This window comes from Hyperolius riggenbachi, chromosome 5 (genome assembly GCF_040937935.1).
Source record: "Hyperolius riggenbachi isolate aHypRig1 chromosome 5, aHypRig1.pri, whole genome shotgun sequence".
NCBI lineage: Eukaryota > Metazoa > Chordata > Amphibia > Anura > Hyperoliidae > Hyperolius > Hyperolius riggenbachi.
Genome location: NC_090650.1, coordinates 432,144,945 through 432,164,982, shown reverse-complemented (window position 1 = coordinate 432,164,982; position 20,038 = coordinate 432,144,945). Strand labels below are relative to the sequence as shown.

The following is a 20,038-nucleotide window of genomic DNA, read 5'->3' as shown; positions in this document are numbered from 1 at the left end:
GCCAAATAGCAGTGCCTAATAGTGCTTGTAGCCACAAATAAGGCGCCTTATTTGTGGCTAGAGATGTTAGTAAACCGTTTGCTAGCGAATCTCTATGGGCAAATACTACTTCCGGGTCGCTATGACCTGGAGTCGTACGGCTGCGCTGGGCCGGCGGTGAGCGTCCTTGATCGCGTGCCTGTCGCCGGACACTCTCTGCACATGAGCGTGACGTCATGAGTGACATCACGCACATGCGCAGAAAGTGCCCGGCAAGAGGCGCGCGATCAAGGATGCACACCGCCGGCCCAGTGCAGCCGTACTACTCCAGGTCATAGCGACCCGGAAGTAGTACAGGGTGAGGGGTTCGCCAGCGAACAGTTCCTGAACCGTTCGCTCACATCTCTGTTTGTGGCTACAAGCACTGCTAGGCACTGCTTGCCAGTGAAATGTAATTCTATTAATACGTGAATTTGTCTTCATTGAGGTAAGCAACCTCACCTTTTTTTATTTTTATTTGTTTTTAACGCATTTTATCTTCTTTGGGCACCTCTTTCCCCTTTATTCTGTGCCTTCACCCTCCTTTCGGAGGGGAATCAGCCCTCTTTGATCAATTTAGGTCATTTGAGGTTTGCTTTTTATAGAAAGTGCGGCCATCACCATTTCCGTCTGGTCACCCGAGTGGAGGCGGGGTTATACATGCTTCTAGTGGTCGCGAATGCAAATTTTACCGCGAATTCGCGGGCGTTTTCGCATATGAGTATGCAAATTTAACCATGTCAGTGCCTGTGTGCTTTTACATTGATTTTATGCGAAAACGCTTTCGAAAACGCAGTAAAATTCGCATACGAAAACGCATGCAAATTTCTTATTAAATACATTGTATGCGAATCGCACACCGCAAGGCAGTGTGCGAATTCTAAGGGCTCTGCCGTGCAGATTTCTTCTGCACAGAAAAAACGCTCTGAAAGCCTGACAAGTGGAAACAGTTCCGTCCAATTGTATTGTCTATGCGAATCTGCATGCAGGAAACGCATGCAGATTCGATCTAGTGGAAACGGCACTTAGTGAAGTAGAGGTTTGTTTGCAAATTGACCCCTCCAGTAACTTCAAAACCATTTATATCCGTTTTCCTATTAGTTATATGCTGTGTCTAATGCTTTAGACCACTTTAAATAAGGCCTTGAAGAGCTTGTGTTGCTGTTTGGTGCTTGCCATTTGCTGAAGTCATATGTGATGATTGTGCAGGTAAAAAAATATATATATTATAAAAGTCAAATTTAGAAATGTCACAAACTAAAATATACAAAGTACTCTATATTTCTATTAATAAAAGGTTGCAAGGTCTGTAATGCCTCCTTCTAAACGGTGTGATTATCCTGTAGCGGGATTGGGAATATTGCGCAGGAACAGGTAGATCTGAACGCGCCGCGGCGGGCTGACTGGCGAATGATTCGGAGACAGAGTTGAATGATGGATATTTGCGCAGAGAGGTATTATTGTATCACCCATCTGCTTCCATTACGCCATTATCCCATCTCATTCAAGCTGTTAGACCTCATTTGGAAGAGGCAGAAGCAGTAAATCTGCTGAAATGATGGCTATTCATATGGATCTCGCCGTCATCTGCGGCAAAAGCGTTCCTCATCCGCGTCGTGCTGGAGGGACCTCAGGCGGCCTAAAGATGGGCCTACGTTTACGTTTCACTAGTCGATTCAAGGGAAACTGAAGTGAGAGGAGTACGGAGGCTGCCATCTTCATTCTCTAATAGGCAATGCCAGTTGCCTGACTGTTGTGCTGATGCTCCGCCTCTAATGTTATAAGTCACTGCCCCAGAATAAGCAGCAGATCAGATGCTGTGACTCTGGTGTGACTCCACTGGCTGCATGCTTGTTACACGTGTGGGTGACTCAAACACAACTAAAGTTAAAAGCTCAGAAAATAGAAAACAATACCGGTATTTCTGCTGGTTTCCATCTTCACTGTTTCTCTGTGATGACCTTTTCTTATAATTTATTTTATACACAGCCCATTCTTAATTCCTCTTGCTACTGCCACAGCTTACATCACCCAATCACCCAGACAACGGGCTTACATCACTGTGTAAACTCTTTGGTGGGGTGGGTAGTATACTATTACCTTCTGGTCATAGTTACCTTATCTTATGCGAAATAGGAAGCTTTCTGTTATTTACAAGCTGAAATAAGCTTGTTACTGTAACTAGAAAAAAAAATTTCCACAATCCTGCTGGCACTGCACAGTTCCTGCAGCACATAAAGGCCATTGGGTAAAAAGAAGAAAATAGTTGAGAGCCATATAGGGACCTATTTTAGAAAAAAATGGGGTTTACGTAACTTTTTGGGCACTAACTATTTTTTGGCAATTTTTTAGTTTTTAATGTTACAATCCCCTTTAACCTGCTCAGATCAGGACTCATTGTCTTCCGTTGTGTCTGTACAGATAAGCTGTATGGGGATTTCCTTTCCTGGGAGCTGGAGAAAACTCTGGAACAGCTTCCGCTGAAGCCGGGACATACAGCAACATTTACTGTATACATCAAAGTCAAGCTGGACTTCTCCTGCCAGGAGAACCTTCTGCAGGACCTCAATGATGGTAAGATGTGTGTCCTGCTAATTCCACCTGGTTCTTACATGTCAGCCGGGCATCAGGGAGACCAGTTTACATCTCCTGTAGTCATTGTAGTCATTCATTTTCATTATGGACATCCTTTCAGTGATAACATAAAAACCCCGAAAGTAACACATTTTTGTATGTTATATGGAACCTGTCTCACCATGAAGGCACCGTGCATTTTATGTAAATTCACTGACATGGGTTACCAGCACACTGACAAAGTTGTTTTTCAGGCTGAAATATAAAGGCTGATTTTCATCTGGGAGTGGTGGAGGAAATCAGTCAGAGAAGGAGGGAATGGGGTTGGAGGAGGAGCCCAGTCAGAGAAGGAGGGAATGGGGTTGGAGGAGGAGCTCAGTAAGAGAAGGAGGGAATGGGGTTGGAGGAGGAGCTCAGTCAGAGAAGGGGGGATGTGGTAGGAGGAGGAGCTAAGTCAGAGTAGGAGGGAATGGGGTTGGAGTAAGAGCTCAGTCAGAGAAGGAGGGAATGGGGATGGTGGAGGAAATCAGTCAGAGAAGGAGGGAATGGGGTTGGAGGAGGAGCTCAGTCAGAGAAGGAGGGAATGGGGATGGCGGAGGAGCTCAGTCAGGGAAGGAGGGAATGGGGTTGGAGGACGAGCTCAATCATAGAGTGAGGGAATGGGATTGGAGGAGGAGCTCAGTCAGAGAAAGAGGGAATGGGGTTGGAGGGGGAGCTCAGTCAGAGAAGGAGGGAATGGGGGTGGAGGAGGAGCTCAGTCAAAGGAGGAGGGAATGGGGTTGGAGGAGGAGCTCAGTCAGAGCAGGAGGGAATGGGATTGGAGGAGGAGTTCAGTCAGAGTAGTAAGGGAATGGGGTTGTAGGAGGAGCTCAGTCAATGAAGGGGGGGATGTGGTTAGAGGAGGAGCTCAGTCAGAGAGGGAGTGAATGGGGTTGGAGGAGGAGCTCAGTCAGAGTAGGAGGGAATTGGGTTGGAGGAGGAGCTCAGTCAGAGTAGGAGGGAATGGGGTTGGAGGAGGAGCTCAGTCAGAGTAGGAGGGAATGGGGTTGGAGGAGGAGCTCAGTCAGAGTAGGAGGGAATGGGGTTGTAGGAGGAGCTCAGTCAGAGAAGGAGGGAATGTGGTTAGAGGAGAAGCTCAGGCAGAGACGTTCACTTATAACAGTATCTTCCAGATATTGATAGTTTACCACTTTGCACAAGTAGGTGTCACACATTTTTTTTAACATTTAATCTATGAAACACTTTGTGCAGTGTTTAACAAACTTAAAGAGGCAGAAACACTTACTATTTCTGTATATAGTGCTGTATATATGTAACCCTGCCTTCCCAGTGATGCTTAGCCTAGGCTTTTTAACTGTGCGGAATTCTCCACTCAGAGAATTCTGGGATGCCAGGCATTATTTTTACTGGACTTGGAATTCTCTGAAACAAACATTCCTCAGAGCTGCACCTGACAGGACTAAATATATCATCACCTGTGATACATCTCAGAATGTAAATCGTAGTGAGTAAAGGTTTTACAATGGGGAAACACTGACTAAATAAGTGATAAGTGAATATTGTAAAAAAAAATGGTTATATTTACTATACAAGTCTTGTAACTAGAAACGCAGTAATGAGAGGTCCTCTTTGTGTCAGCAGAGGCTGTAGTGTAAGGGGCTGTGGGTGTCTTGTTGCTCGCACGCCCTTGCTTGTTATCGCTCACCCCATGTGTCTTTGCCTTGAGACTCACCTAATATTCCTCTTCCGTCACTCATTACGTGAAGCCTGATCTATACGTTGCCTCACGCTGCGGCTCAGAATATGTGAATGTGAAAGGTGCATTGATTTTCATGTACATGATCTGTAGTAATGGCAAGCCTGGTTATCCCAGCAGTTGTCAGATACATTAGCATACCTCACGCTGGGCTTCTATAGAACCTCCGGATTCCGCAGTGCAGTCACTCAGAGGCGGCAGGTGTATCCATTCGCCTTAATGCAATGAAATATCCTAATAATCTGCAGACAGATATCAGCCCCATTGCTCATTCCTCATTGCAGTGTGTCCCAATAAGGGCTTGTTCACACCTAGGGCGCTTTTGGCTTTTTTTAACCACTTCAGCCCTCGGTCGTTTTCACTTTATGCATCAGAGCAACGTTCACCTCCCATTCATTAGCCTATAACTTTATCACTACTTATCACAATGAATTGATCTATATCTTGTTTTTTCCGCCACCAATTAGGCTTTCTTTGGGGGGTACATTTTGCTAAGAGCCACTTTACTGTAAATGCATTTTAACAGTAAGAATAAGAAAAAAACTGAAAAAATTCATTATTTCTCAGTTTTCTGCCATTATAGTTTAAAAATAATACATGCCTCCATAATTAAAACCCACGTATTGTATATGCCCATTTGTCCCGGTTATTTCACCGTTTAAATTATGTCCCTATCACAATGTATGGCGACAATATTTTATTTCGAAATAAAAGTGCGTTTTTTCTGTTTTGCATCCATCACTATTTACAAGCTTATAAAAAAAATTGAAATATTTCATCTTTACATAGATATTTAAAAAATTTAGACCCTTAGGTAAATATTTGTGTTTTTTTTTTTTTTTTTTGTATTGTAATGTTTTGTTTTTTATTATTAAGCCTTTTATGTGGGTATTTTTGGGAGGGTGGGATGTAAATATATTTTTGTTTGGGGTAAATATATGTGTTTTTTTTTTATTTATATTTTACATGTAGATGTAGTTTTACTTGAGTTTGTTTACATGACGTCACTCTAAGCGTACAATGTACACTTAGAGGGACATAGGAGTCAGAAACAGCGAAGCTTCCGAGAGAAGCTGTCGCTTTTTCTGCGGGGGAGAGGAATCAGTGATCGGGCACCATGGCCCGATTCATTGATTCCTGGGCTAACGATCCGTGGCCGGGAGCGCATACGATCGGCCGTGGGAGCGTACGGGAGCGCACATGTCCTCCTTGAATTAGAACTACGTCAAGGAGGACAAAGTGGTTAAGCATCTGCAATTTTCAAAATCGCCCTAGAAGCGCTGGTGCAATGATTCCCTATGAGAGAGTTCACATCTGAGGGGTTTGATTCCAATCCGCTCACCAAAGCGCTGCCTGTACCATTTATGCAGCGATTTGCCTCAATGGAAGGTATAGGGAAATCGCAAAATGCTTGAAAAAGCATTTTGTATAGCGATTTCCCCAGCGCTTTTAAGAATAAATACATTGTATTTATTCTTTTCCGGGTCAAAGAGTCAAACAAATCGCTCTGCAAAAGCTTAGAAAAGCGCTTTACAAAAAATTGCAACGCGCAGATAAGCGCCAGGAGGTTCTAAAAAAATCGTGCAAAAAAATCGCAAAATGCTGGTGTCGGCTATTGCGATTTTAGATGTGAACAAGGCCTTAGTGTCCTAATATTGCTAACTGAATATTAGGCCTCATTCAAACTGAGAACACTGAAAATATGTTGGTGTTGTTTGATGCTGCCTGATGCTCGGGGCAAACGCATGATTTTCAAGGAGGGGGATCCTGAAGGGTCTCTTTCAGGAAGCCGCACACTACTGCATGCGCTGGTGCAGCGTTTGCCCACAGAATACACATGATGTGCAGCGTTTGCCCGCAGAATACACATGATGTGCAGCGTTTGCCCGCAGAATACACATGATGTGCAGCGTTTGCCCGCAGAATACACATGATGTGCAGCGGTTGCCCACAGAATACACATGATGTGCAACGTCTGCCCACAAAATACACATGATGTGCAGCAGTTGCCCACAGAATACACATGATGTGCAGCGGTTTCCCACAAAATACACATGATGTGCAGTGTTTCCCCACAAAATGCACATGATGTGCAGCGTTTCCCACAAAATACACACGATGTGCAGCGTTTTCCCACAAAATACACACGATGTGCAGCGTTTTCCCACAAAATACACACGATGTGCAGAGTTTTCCCACAAAATACACATGATGTGCAGAGTTTTCCCACAAAATACACATGATGTGCAGCGTTTTCCCACAGAATACACATGATGTGCAGCGTTTGCCCACAAAATACACATGATGTGCAGCGTTTTCCCACAGAATACACATGATGTGCAGCGTTTCCCACAAAATACACATGATGTGCAGCGTTTCCCACAAAATACACATGATGTGCAGAGTTTTCACACAAAATACACATGATGTGCAGCGTTTCCCACAAAATACACACGATGTGCAGCGTTTGCCCACAGAATACACATGATGTGCAGCGTTTGCCCACAAAATACACACGATGTGCAGAGTTTGCCCACAAAATACACACGATGTGCAGCGTTTCCCCACAAAATACACATGATGTGCAGCGTTTTCCCACAAAATACACATGATGTGCAGCGTTTCCCACAAAATACACATGATGTGCAGCGTTTGCCCACAAAATACACACGATGTGCAGCGTTTCCCCACAAAATACACATGATGTGCAGCGTTTCCCACAAAATACACATGATGTGCAGAGTTTTCCCACAAAATACACACGATGTGCAGCGTTTTCCCACAAAATACACACGATGTGCAGCGTTTCCCACAAAATACACATGATGTGCAGCGTTTCCCACAAAATACACATGATGTGCAGCGTTTGCCCACAAAATACACATGATGTGCAGCGTCTGCCCACAGAATACACATGATGTGCAGCGTCTGCCCACAGAATACACATGATGTGCAGCGTTTTCACACAAAATACACATGATGTGCAGCGGTTTCCCACAAAATACACATGATGTGCAGAGTTTTCCCACAAAATACACATGATGTGCAGCGTTTGCCCACAAAATACACATGATGTGCAGCGTTTGCCTACAAAATACACATGATGTGCAGCGTTTCCCACAAAATACACATGATGTGCAGCGTTTGCCCACAAAATACACATGATGTGCAGCGTCTGCCCACAAAATACACATGATGTGCAGCGTTTGCCCACAAAATACACACGATGTGCAGCGTTTTCACACAAAATACACATGATGTGCAGCGGTTTCCCACAAAATACACACGATGTGCAGCGTTTCCCACAAAATACACATGATGTGCAGCGGTTTCCCACAAAATACACAGGATGTGCAGCGTTTCCCACAAAATACACAGGATGTGCAGCGTTTCCCACAAAATACACATGATGTGCAGCGTTTGCCCACAAAATGCACATGATGTGCAGCGTTTGCCCACAAAATGCACATGATGTGCAGCGTTTGCCCACAAAATACACATGATGTGCAGCGTTTGCCCACAGAATACACATGATGTGCAGCGTTTCCCACAAAATACACATGATGTGCAGCGTTTGCCCACAGAATACACATGATGTGCAGCGTTTGCCCACAGAATACACATGATGTGCAGCGTTTTCCCACAAAATACACATGATGTGCAGCGTTTGCCTACAAAATACACATGATGTGCAGCGTTTCCCACAAAATACACATGATGTGCAGCGTTTGCCCACAGAATACACATGATGTGCAGCGTTTGCCCACAAAATACACATGATGTGCAGCGTTTGCCCACAGAATACACATGATGTGCAGCGTTTTCCCACAAAATACACATGATGTGCAGCGTCTGCCCACAGAATACACATGATGTGCAGCGTTTGCCCACAAAATGCACATGATGTGCAGAGTTTTCCCACAAAATACACATGATGTGCAGCGTTTGCCTACAAAATACACATGATGTGCAGCGTTTCCCACAAAATACACATGATGTGCAGCGTTTGCCCACAAAATACACATGATGTGCAGCGTTTCCCACAAAATACACAGGATGTGCAGCGTTTGCCCACAAAATACACAGGATGTGCAGCGTTTCCCACAAAATACACATGATGTGCAGAGTTTTCCCACAAAATACACATGATGTGCAGCGTTTCCCACAAAATACACATGATGTGCAGCGTTTTCCCACAGAATACACATGATGTGCAGCGTTTCCCCACAAAATAGACACGATGCGCAGCGTTTGCCCACAAAATACACACGATGTACAGTGTTTGCCCACAAAATACACATGATGTGCAGCGTTTGCCCACAAAATACACATGATGCGCAGCGTTTGCCCACAAAATACACATGATGTGCAGCGTTTGCCGACAAAATACACATGATGTGCAGCGTCTGCCCACAGAATACACATGATGCGCAGCGTTTGCCCACAAAATACACATGATGTGCAGCGTTTCCCCACAAAATAGACACGATGCGCAGCGTTTGCCCACAAAATACACACGATGTACAGCGTCTGCCCACAGAATACACATGATGTGCAGCGTTTGCCCACAAAATACACATGATGTGCAGCGTTTGCCCACAAAATACACATGATGCGCAGCGTTTGCCCACAAAATACACATGATGTGCAGCGTTTGCCGACAAAATACACATGATGTGCAGCGTCTGCCCACAGAATACACATGATGCGCAGCGTTTGCCCACAAAATACACATGATGTGCAGCGTTTTCCCACAAAATACACACGATGTGCAGCGTTTTCCCACAAAATACACACGATGTGCAGCGTTTCCCACAAAATACACATGATGTGCAGCGTTTTCCCACAAAATACACACGATGTGCAGCGTTTTCCCACAAAATACACATGATGTGCAGCGTTTTCCCACAAAATACACACGATGTGCAGCGTTTTCCCACAGAATACACATGATGTGCAGCGTTTTCCCACAAAATACACATGATGTGCAGCGTCTGCCCACAAAATACACATGATGTGCAGAGTTTTCACACAAAATACACATGAAGTGCAGCGTTTGCCCACAGAATACACATGATGTGCAGCGTTTCCCCACAAAATAGACACGATGTACAGTGTTTGCCCACAAAATACACATGATGTGCAGCGTTTTCCCACAAAATACACATGATGTGCAGTGTTTGCCCACAAAATACACATGATGTGCAGCGTTTGCCCACAAAATACACATGATGTGCAGCGTTTGCCCACAAAATACACATGATGTGCAGCGGTTGCCCACAGAATACACATGATGTGCAGCGTCTGCCCACAGAATACACATGATGTGCAGCGTCTGCCCACAGAATACACATGATGTGCAGCGTTTTCCCACAAAATACACATGATGTGCAGCGTTTTCCCACAAAATACACATGATGTGCAGCGTTTGCCCACAAAATACACATGATGTGCAGCGTCTGCCCACAGAATACACATGATGTGCAGCGTCTGCCCACAAAATACACATGATGTGCAGCGTTTTCCCACAAAATACACATGATGTGCAGCGTTTGCCCACAAAATACACAGGATGTGCAGCGTCTGCCCACAGAATACACATGATGTGCAGCGTCTGCCCACAGAATACACATGATGTGCAGCGTTTGCCCACAAAATACACATGAAGTGCAGCGTTTGCCCACAAAATACACATGATGTGCAGCGTTTGCCCACAGAATACACACGATGCGCAGCGTTTTCCCACAAAATACACATGATGTGCAGCGTTTGCCCACAGAATACACATGATGTGCAGCGTTTGCCCACAAAATACACATGATGTGCAGCGTTTTCCCACAAAATACACATGATGTGCAGCGTTTGCCCACAAAATACACAGGATGTGCAGCGTTTCCCACAAAATACACATGATGTGCAGAGTTTTCCCACAAAATACACATGATGTGCAGCGTTTCCCACAAAATACACAGGATGTGCAGCGTTTTCCCACAGAATACACATGATGTGCAGCGTTTCCCCACAAAATAGACACGATGCGCAGCGTTTGCCCACAAAATACACACGATGTACAGTGTTTGCCCACAAAATACACATGATGTGCAGCGTTTGCCCACAAAATACACATGATGCGCAGCGTTTGCCCACAAAATACACATGATGTGCAGCGTTTGCCGACAAAATACACATGATGTGCAGCGTCTGCCCACAGAATACACATGATGTGCAGCGTTTTCCCACAAAATACACACGATGTGCAGCGTTTTCCCACAAAATACACACGATGTGCAGCGTTTTCCCACAAAATACACATGATGTGCAGCGTTTTCCCACAAAATACACATGATGTGCAGCGTCTGCCCACAAAATACACATGATGTGCAGAGTTTTCACACAAAATACACATGAAGTGCAGCGTTTGCCCACAGAATACACATGATGTGCAGCGTTTCCCCACAAAATAGACACGATGTACAGTGTTTGCCCACAAAATACACATGATGTGCAGCGTTTTCCCACAAAATACACATGATGTGCAGTGTTTGCCCACAAAATACACATGATGTGCAGCGTTTGCCCACAAAATACACATGATGTGCAGCGTCTGCCCACAGAATACACATGATGTGCAGCGTCTGCCCACAGAATACACATGATGTGCAGCGTTTTCCCACAAAATACACATGATGTGCAGCGTTTTCCCACAAAATACACATGATGTGCAGCGTTTGCCCACAAAATACACATGATGTGCAGCGTCTGCCCACAGAATACACATGATGTGCAGCGTCTGCCCACAAAATACACATGATGTGCAGCGTTTTCCCACAAAATACACATGATGTGCAGCGTTTGCCCACAAAATACACAGGATGTGCAGCGTCTGCCCACAGAATACACATGATGTGCAGCGTCTGCCCACAGAATACACATGATGTGCAGCGTTTGCCCACAAAATACACATGAAGTGCAGCGTTTGCCCACAAAATACACATGATGTGCAGCGTTTGCCCACAGAATACACACGATGCGCAGCGTTTTCCCACAAAATACACATGATGTGCAGCGTCTGCCCACAGAATACACATGATGTGCAGCGTTTGCCCACAAAATACACACGATGTGCAGCGTTTTCCCACAAAATACACATGATGTGCAGCGTTTTCCCACAAAATACACATGATGTGCAGCGTTTGCCCACAAAATACACACGATGTGCAGCGTTTGCCCACAGAATACACATGATGTGCAGCGTCTGCCCACAGAATACACATGATGTGCAGCGTCTGCCCACAGAATACACATGATGTGCAGCGTCTGCCCACAGAATACACATGATGTGCAGCGTTTGCCCACAAAATACACATGATGTGCAGCGTTTTCCCACAAAATACACATGATGTGCAGCGTTTGCCCACAAAATACACACGATGTGCAGCGTTTTCCCACAAAATACACATGATGTGCAGCGTTTGCCCACAAAATACACATGATGTGCAGCGTTTGCCGACAAAATACACATGATGTGCAACGTCTGCCCACAAAATACACATGATGTGCAGCGTTTTCCCACAGAATACACATGATGTGCAGCGTTTGCCCACAGAATACACATGATGTGCAGCGTCTGCCCACAAAATACACATGATGTGCAGCGTTTGCCCACAAAATACACATGATGTGCAACGTCTGCCCACAAAATACACATGATGTGCAGCGTTTGCCGACAAAATACACATGATGTGCAACGTCTGCCCACAAAATACACATGATGTGCAGCGTTTTCCCACAGAATACACATGATGTGCAGCGTTTTCCCACAGAATACACATGATGTGCAGCGTTTGCCCACAAAAGACACACGATGTGCAGCGTTTGCCCACAAAAGACACATGATGTGCAGCGTTTTCCCACAAAATACACATGATGTGCAGCGTTTTCCCACAGAATACACATGATGTGCAGCGGTTTCCCACAAAATACACACGATGTGCAGCGTTTCCCACAAAATACACACGATGTGCAGCGTTTTCACACAAAATACACATGATGTGCAGCGTTTGCCCACAAAATACACATGATGTGCAGCGTTTTCACACAAAATACACATGATGTGCAACGTTTTCCTACAAAATAAACACGATGTGCAGCGTTTGCCCACAGAATACACATGATGTGCAGCGTTTGCCCACAGAATACACATGATGTGCAGCGGTTGCCCACAGAATACACATGATGTGCAGCGTTTGCCCACAAAATACACACGATTCACAGTGTTTGCCCACAAAATACACATGATGTGCAGCGTTTGCCCACAAAATACACATGATGTGCAGCGTTTTCACACAAAATACACATGATGTGCAACGTTTTCCTACAAAATAAACACGATGTGCAGCGTTTGCCCACAGAATACACATGATGTGCAGCGTTTGCCCACAGAATACACATGATGTGCAGCGGTTGCCCACAGAATACACATGATGTGCAGCGTTTGCCCACAAAATACACACGATTCACAGTGTTTGCATACAAAATGATGTAGCAGTGTTTTACGATTAGGTAGCCAGATAGACTCAGCTTTAGTATAGGTGCCCAAAGTATCCCCTTTTAGAATAGGCAACCAGATGACCCCCCCCCATTTATAGTACAGGCAGCCACATGATCCCCTCATTTATAGTATACTGTAGCTAGATTACACCCCCACTTAGGATAGGTAGCCACATGGTCCCCATTTATAGTGTATAGTCAGATGACTCCATATCCTCCAAAACTCCCCTGCAAAATTAGCATGTTTCCCCCTTCTCGGATCCAAATTCCCCTCCATATAGATTGAGCTCGGCGGGACTCGCTGGCAAGAGTTTCCTATACCGTTTTATCTGATCTGGCAAAGGATGAGAAAAAGAGAGAACACCAAAAGCCCAATATAGTGTAGTATGTACTGGTAATGTATAATTGGAGGAGTAATAATATTAATTTAATACTCACAAACCAGGGTAACCAATTAGGCAACCACTGTCAAAGCAGGTGGGGAGAATGTCCTGACCCCACTCAGGATTTAAAAAGTCGCTCTCTGTAGTAGAAGAAGGAAGGGTACAACCCTCCACCAAGGGAGGACTTGATGTAGATAATAGGATAACAGAGGCGCCAACAGGATAAAAAAAACACTAAAAGAACTTAAAAACCCATCTTGGTAATAGAGGAGGCAGTGGTGGACTCACCTCCTCCAAGCAGAACACACGACTGTGGATTTTCAGTCAAAACAATTCTATTGGATACTCCAAATAAAGTGCAACGCGTTTCACGGGATACAAACCCGCTTCATCAGGCAATAACAGATAGGAGTAAGCAGCATCTGCCAGTATCCTCAACGCTGAGCGCCTCTGTTATCTGATCTGGGGTCGCGGTTCAGAGTGTAGTGGTCAAATCTCATAATTTCTGGTGTTTGCTGAATACTGCAGAAAATGTTTAGATTGCACAACTCCAAAGAGGCCCTGTAGTAACATATAACACAATGCAGTAAATTATTCAGGATACCCACTTTTATGGGAATTATCCTGGGTTTCAGCATCAGAAACCCAGGATAGTGAAATGTTCAATATTCTAGGGTCAGACTCTAATCAGCTAATTCATCCAAAACACCTGCAATGTGTTCCTATTTCATATATTAGTTTGACCGTTTAAGTTGAATTACTGAAATTAATGGACTTTTTCACAATATTCGAATTTTTTCGCATTTCACCTGTACAGAGGAATTCATGGTTACTGCACTTACTGCATGGTGCCCTGATCCTGTGGCTTCAAAGCTAGCACAAATGATCACCTCTCCACCAGTGTGCTTCACGGTTGGTATTTGGTGTTTGTGCTGATATGCTGTTTGTTTTTTGCCAAACCTAACCCCGTGCCTTATGGACAAACCTTTCACTTTGGTCTTGTATGTCCAAAGGACCTTCTTCCAGGAGTCTTGTCTTGTGGTTTGTTCAGATGGAACTTTGCAGACCTAAGTCATCCCATAAATGAGTTAGGATAACAAAACACAAGTATAACTAATTTTTGCCCATAATTGTATGTAATGTAGGTTTTTGTACCAAAGCGCTATAACCCTTAAAGCTCCATTGATGGAAGGAACATGTCTGCAGGTGGCACTGCATGGAAAGAAGTTTCTGTCTTAGAAATACAGAAGTGTGTACATATCAATGACATTTCTACCTCCTTCCTGCGGAGTCCTTCCTACTCTGGCAGGTGCCTGGCTCGATGTTCAACTGCTTCTAGCCCGATGTGTTGGAAGGGGCTCAGGATGGAATTTGTGGACCAGCAGGAGATGAGATGAGGACGTCACTGTGAAACAACACCTGAGAGGGAACTTTTCTCCCTTTCACGTCTTCCTCTCAGTGGCAGAGAACGAGAGACGCGCTAATTAGAGCCAATTGTTGTTCATCCATGGTTCCCCATGGTCGTCCGCCACACAACAAAGGCTGATGATCAGCTCTGAAATTTCCTTTCTCTCGCGCTAACATTGCCAGAGTGTAATCCTCGCCACAGACAACAGGTGGGATGCCGGCTTTGATCTTCTGAACACGCGAGGCGGCGTTTGATCATCTTGTATAAAGCCAATTTGTACATGCTGTGCCAAGCTTTACGGAGGAGCGACATCATTAAGCTTTGCCAGGAAAAGGACGGCGCGTTGACTTGCCTGGCGCCAAGATGACAGGCAGAGAGCAGCAGGGCGACAGGCGTTACGGCTGTGCCGGGGTAAAGCGGTTAAACTGGAGAGGAGACGAACTGGCACTCTCGGGATTGTTTGGTCTGTTAATGATCTGTAAATGTTTCTTTAATCTTTTAATTGTAGTCGCGCTCGCCGTCCTTATCTGTAGCCCCGATTGCTCTGCGGGTCTGTGACTCATCCATCGCACGCCACGCCGCTCAGAAAAATAAGTAATGAATTAGATAAGTGAACATAAGTATTCTAAATCAACTCCTAAATGGTCTCCTGATTAATTATGTAATTATAATGCATTATTTCTGTGTAGGGTCTTATTTATCTTGATCACGGCGTACCCTAAGAAGGATAAATAAGGTAGCTGCAGTTGGAGACCTTATCCCGCTGCAGATGTTCTATCATCGTCACCCTTGCAGAGTTACTACTTTAGGTCTACTGAGTATGATTCCTGGCATTTTATGAGTACAAGTGATAACATCAGATGGATCCTTCTCTCATCAGATTCTATTACTTGGCCACTCACTGCAGACAGACTTCCAATGGATTTCCGCATTAAATCTATTGCAGATAGTAGTAGCTCCACCGCCTCCACCTCCCCCCCTCCAATCCCCAGGTCCTCAATGTTTAGGGCCAGATTTGTACTTTTTACAGCTAAAGCCCACTGTCACCAGCCACCTCTGACCAACAGAATCTAGACCAGGCATGGGCAAACTTGGCCCTTCAGCTGTTGAGGAACTACAAGTCCCACAATGCATTGCAGGAGTCTGACAGCCACAGACAGGACTCATAAAGGCAAATGCATTGTGGGATTTGTAGTTCCTGAACAGCTGGAGGGTAGAGTTGGGCCGAACCTCCGATTTTAGGTTCGTGAACTTCCGCGGAAGGTTCGGTTCGCGTTAAAGTTTGCAAACCGCAATAGACTTCAATGGGGATGCGAACTTTGAAAAAAAAAATAATTATGCTGGCCACAAAAGTGATGGAAAAGATGTTTCAAGGGGTCTAACACCTGGAGGGGGGCATGGCGGAGTGGGATACACGCCAAAAGTCCCGGGGAAAAATCTGGATGTGACGCAAAGCAGCGTTTTAAGGGCAGAAATCACATTAAATGCTAAATGACAGGCCTAAAGTGCTTTTAAACATCTTGCATGTGTATACATCAATCAGGTAGTGTAATTAAGGTACTGCTTCACACTGACACACCAAACTCACCGTGTAACGCACCGCAAACAACTGGTTCACTGAACACAACAGGTATGCAGTGGCGGGTTCACTGAACAGGTATACAGTGGCGGGTTCACTAAACAGAACAGGTATACAGTGGCGGGTCCACTGAACAGAACAGGTATACAGTGGCGGGTTCACTAAACAGAACAGGTATGCAGTGGCGGGTTCACTAAACAGAACAGGTATACAGTGGCGGGTTCACAGAACAGGTATACAGTGGCGGGTTCACTAAACAGAACAGGTATACAGTGGCGGGTTCACTAAACAGAACAGGTATACAGTGGCGGGTTCACAGAACAGGTATGCAGTGGCAGGTTCACTGAACACAACAGGTATGCAGTGGCGGGTTCACTGAACAGGTATACAGTGGCGGGTCCACTGAACAGAACAGGTATGCAGTGGCGGGTTCACTAAACAGAACAGGTATACAGTGGCGGGTTCACTAAACAGAACAGGTATACAGTGGCGGGTTCACAGAACAGGTATGCAGTGGCAGGTTCACTGAACACAACAGGTATGCAGTGGCGGGTTCACTGAACAGGTATACAGTGGCGGGTCCACTGAACAGAACAGGTATGCAGTGGCGGGTTCACTGAACAGAACAGGTATGCAGTGGCGGGTTCACTGAACAGGTATGCAGTGGTGGGTTCACAGAACAGATATGCAGTGGTGGGTTCACAGCACAGGTATGCAGTGGTGGGTTCACAGCACAGGTATGCAGTGGTGGGTTCACAGCACAGGTATGCAGTGGTGGGTTCACAGCACAGGTATGCAGTGGTGGGTTCACAGCACAGGTATGCAGTGGTGGGTTCACAGCACAGGTATGCAGTGGTGGGTTCACAGCACAGGTATGCAGTGGTGGGTTCACAGAACAGGTATGCAGCCAGACAGGAACAAGTTAAGCCTAACTAATCTTTCCCTGAGAGACAGTCTGCAGCAGCTCGCCCTACTCTCACTAACGCAGGCAGCACACGAGTGACCGTAATGGCCGCCGCTGCCTGCCTTATATAAGGGGGGGGGGGGGCTCCAGGGGCTAGTGTAGCCTAATTGGCTACACTGGGCCTGCTGACTGTGATGTAGAGGGTCAAAGTTGACCCTCCATGTGCATTATGGGGCGAACCGAACTTCCGCAAAGGTTCGCCTGCGGGACGCGAACGCGAACCACGGAAGTTCGCATGGAACCGTTCGCAGGCGAACCGTTCGGCCCAACTCTACTGGAGGGCCAAGTTTGCCCATGCCTGATCTAGAACAACTCCTACACACACACACTTTAGTATAGGTCCTCTAGATTGTAAGCTCGCAAGGGCAGGGACCTCCTCCTAGTGTTTCTCATACTGCTGGAATTTTAACATATGCACATGTACCAACTACACATAAACTATGTATGTATTTGTATTTCTACTAGTCAATGTCATGACTGTACAGTGTCTTGCATTTATTATGTATATTTGTTCCCCATTATTTGTTTGTACTATGTACAGCGCCACGGAAGATGTTGGCGCTATATAAATAAATATTAATAAAATAATAATAGGTACGCTGATGCGCCCCCTCCCATTCCCTTTTAGTATAGGTAGCCAGGTGCCAGCCCCTCCCCACATTACTTTAGGTAGCCCGGAGTGCTTTGTGCTTCTCCGCTTTAGTTAGTTATACTTGTGTTTCGTTTTCCTAACTCATTTCTGGTGCATCAAAAAGTCCATGGCAGCATGACTTAGGTTTGCAGAGTTTCCACACACTACATGACGCGGGAACGTCTAAAGGTCCTAGAAGGGAAAACAGTTCTGTAGAAAGAGTACCTGCTGAGGCGTGACACCATTACAACAACTTGGTATATGAAACATTTGTCAATATCATCTAGTGGAGCATCAGATCAGGAACCAAAAACCAGAAAGCTAATTGCTTTTTGCGAAAAACATCATGGGTATAAAAAGAAAGGGTGCAGACTAGAAAAACAGTGGTGTAAATCGGGGTCTAAAGCTGGCCATACACTGGCCCGATTTGCCGCCGTTTCGACAGCAGATTCGATCACTGGGATCGAATCTGCTGCCAATTGTTCGCGCTACACGCCGAATTTCGATCCACTTCGTCCGATCCCGTCGATTGCGCCGTGCGGAAAATTACCGTCGATCGCCCACGGGTAGGGAGGCGCTCTACTGTTTAAACTTCCTGCCGGGCAGGAAGAAATAAAGCATGCCGGACCTGGAGACCAGAGCGGAGACGGAGCGGCGGTGACCTGGGGACTGGACTCGCGCCGGCGGAGCAGGTAATGTATGACGGGGGGGGGGGGGGGGGGTTTGAGTGGCGGCAGCACCACCACCACTGATTGTGAATGGTTTCAGGCTGAAATCGGTTCACAATCTGTTTGCAGTAAAGGTAGCCATACGATCCCTCTCTGATCAGATTTGATCAGAGAGGGATCTATCTGTTGGTCGAATCTGATGGCAAATCGACCAGTGTATGGCTACTTTAAGGAGCACAAATCTAGTCTAGTCCATCATCTCAAACAATACCAAGAAGCAATAGACAAGAAAAAAAAATATCGCACAAAACATCTACAGCCAACAGAGCTGCTCAACGCTTTCACACAGTGGAATCACTCTGCAATCCTTCTTGCCTAAAACCCCCAACCACATTCTCCAGGGAAAGGTGTGAAGAATTCTCTGCCTTCTTCACAAACAAAGTGTATGCCATCCGTGCCAGCATTACACCAACAAACTCAATGGACCCTAGGGCTTTGCATGTGCCTATTGCGTATGACCATGGTAAGTCTTTGACACACTGAGCGAGGAAGATATTTGAGTTCTCCTCCAAAGTCTCCGCTCCACTACCTGTGACCTGGATCCTGGCCCAACTGGTCCCTTAATGCAGTATCCTGAGCTGATCAGAGCAGCACTACACAAAATAACTCAGTGCTCCTTGCAAAGTGGGCTGTACCCAGAGGCACTAAAGAAAGCAATCATAAAACCCCTCGTAACGAAACCATCACTGGATCCTGATTCTGTGACCAACTACAGACCTGTGGTGAACTTACCATTCCTATCAAAAGTTATTGAGAAAGCAGTCGCCAACCAGCTAGAAGCCATGCTTACAGATAACATATTTTAATACCTTTCCGTCAGTATTCAGGAAAACGCATGGCACTGAAACGGCACTGGTCCGAGTAATGAATGATCTACTTACAGCAAGAGACAAGGGATAGTGCTCAGTTCAGATACTGTGGATCATGAAGTATTAATTCCCCTGGCGGGTACCCTCCTTGGTAGGGGGAAGCCTCCGGATCCTATTGAGGCTTCCCCCGTCCTCCTGTGTCCCACGGCGGTCTCGCTCTTGCCCTCCGAACGGCAGGGATGTAAATATTTACCTTCCTGGCTCCAGCGCAGGCGCAGTATCGGCTTTTGGCCGCTCTACTGCGCAGGTGCAAGTCTCCTGCGCCTGTGTAGTAGAGCGGACCCGGCGGAGATCGGCTATTTCCGCCTATCTCTGTGCTGAGAGCCGCAACAGCGCCCCCTGCTGGAGCCAGGGAAGGTAAAGAAATGTAGCTTGTCAGGCTTGTCGAGCCAGGATTGCGGGACACTTCGGGGGAGCCAGTGCTGGACTGCCTGCAGCTACAGGGGAGGGGGAAGCCTCATTGGGACCCTGAGAGTTTCCCCTACCGAGGTGAGTACCCCCCAGGGGAACTTTTTTTTTGTTACAGGTTCTCTTTAAAGAAATAGTCTAAGGAGTACTGTGGTCAGTTGGTTTCAGAC

At 45.8% G+C, this 20,038-nt stretch overlaps 1 protein-coding gene across 2 annotated transcripts in view; it reads left to right on the top strand.

Annotated features, from left to right (window-relative positions):
- TRAPPC9 (trafficking protein particle complex subunit 9) overlaps positions 1 to 20,038 on the top strand; it is a 669,767-nt gene that overhangs the window by 130,913 nt on the left and 518,816 nt on the right. For both annotated transcript variants that reach the window (XM_068238081.1, XM_068238082.1), the window contains exon 16: positions 2,440 to 2,592. In XM_068238081.1, the coding sequence (XP_068094182.1) occupies positions 2,440 to 2,592 (153 nt within the window). The remainder of the gene's footprint in view (positions 1 to 2,439; positions 2,593 to 20,038) is intronic.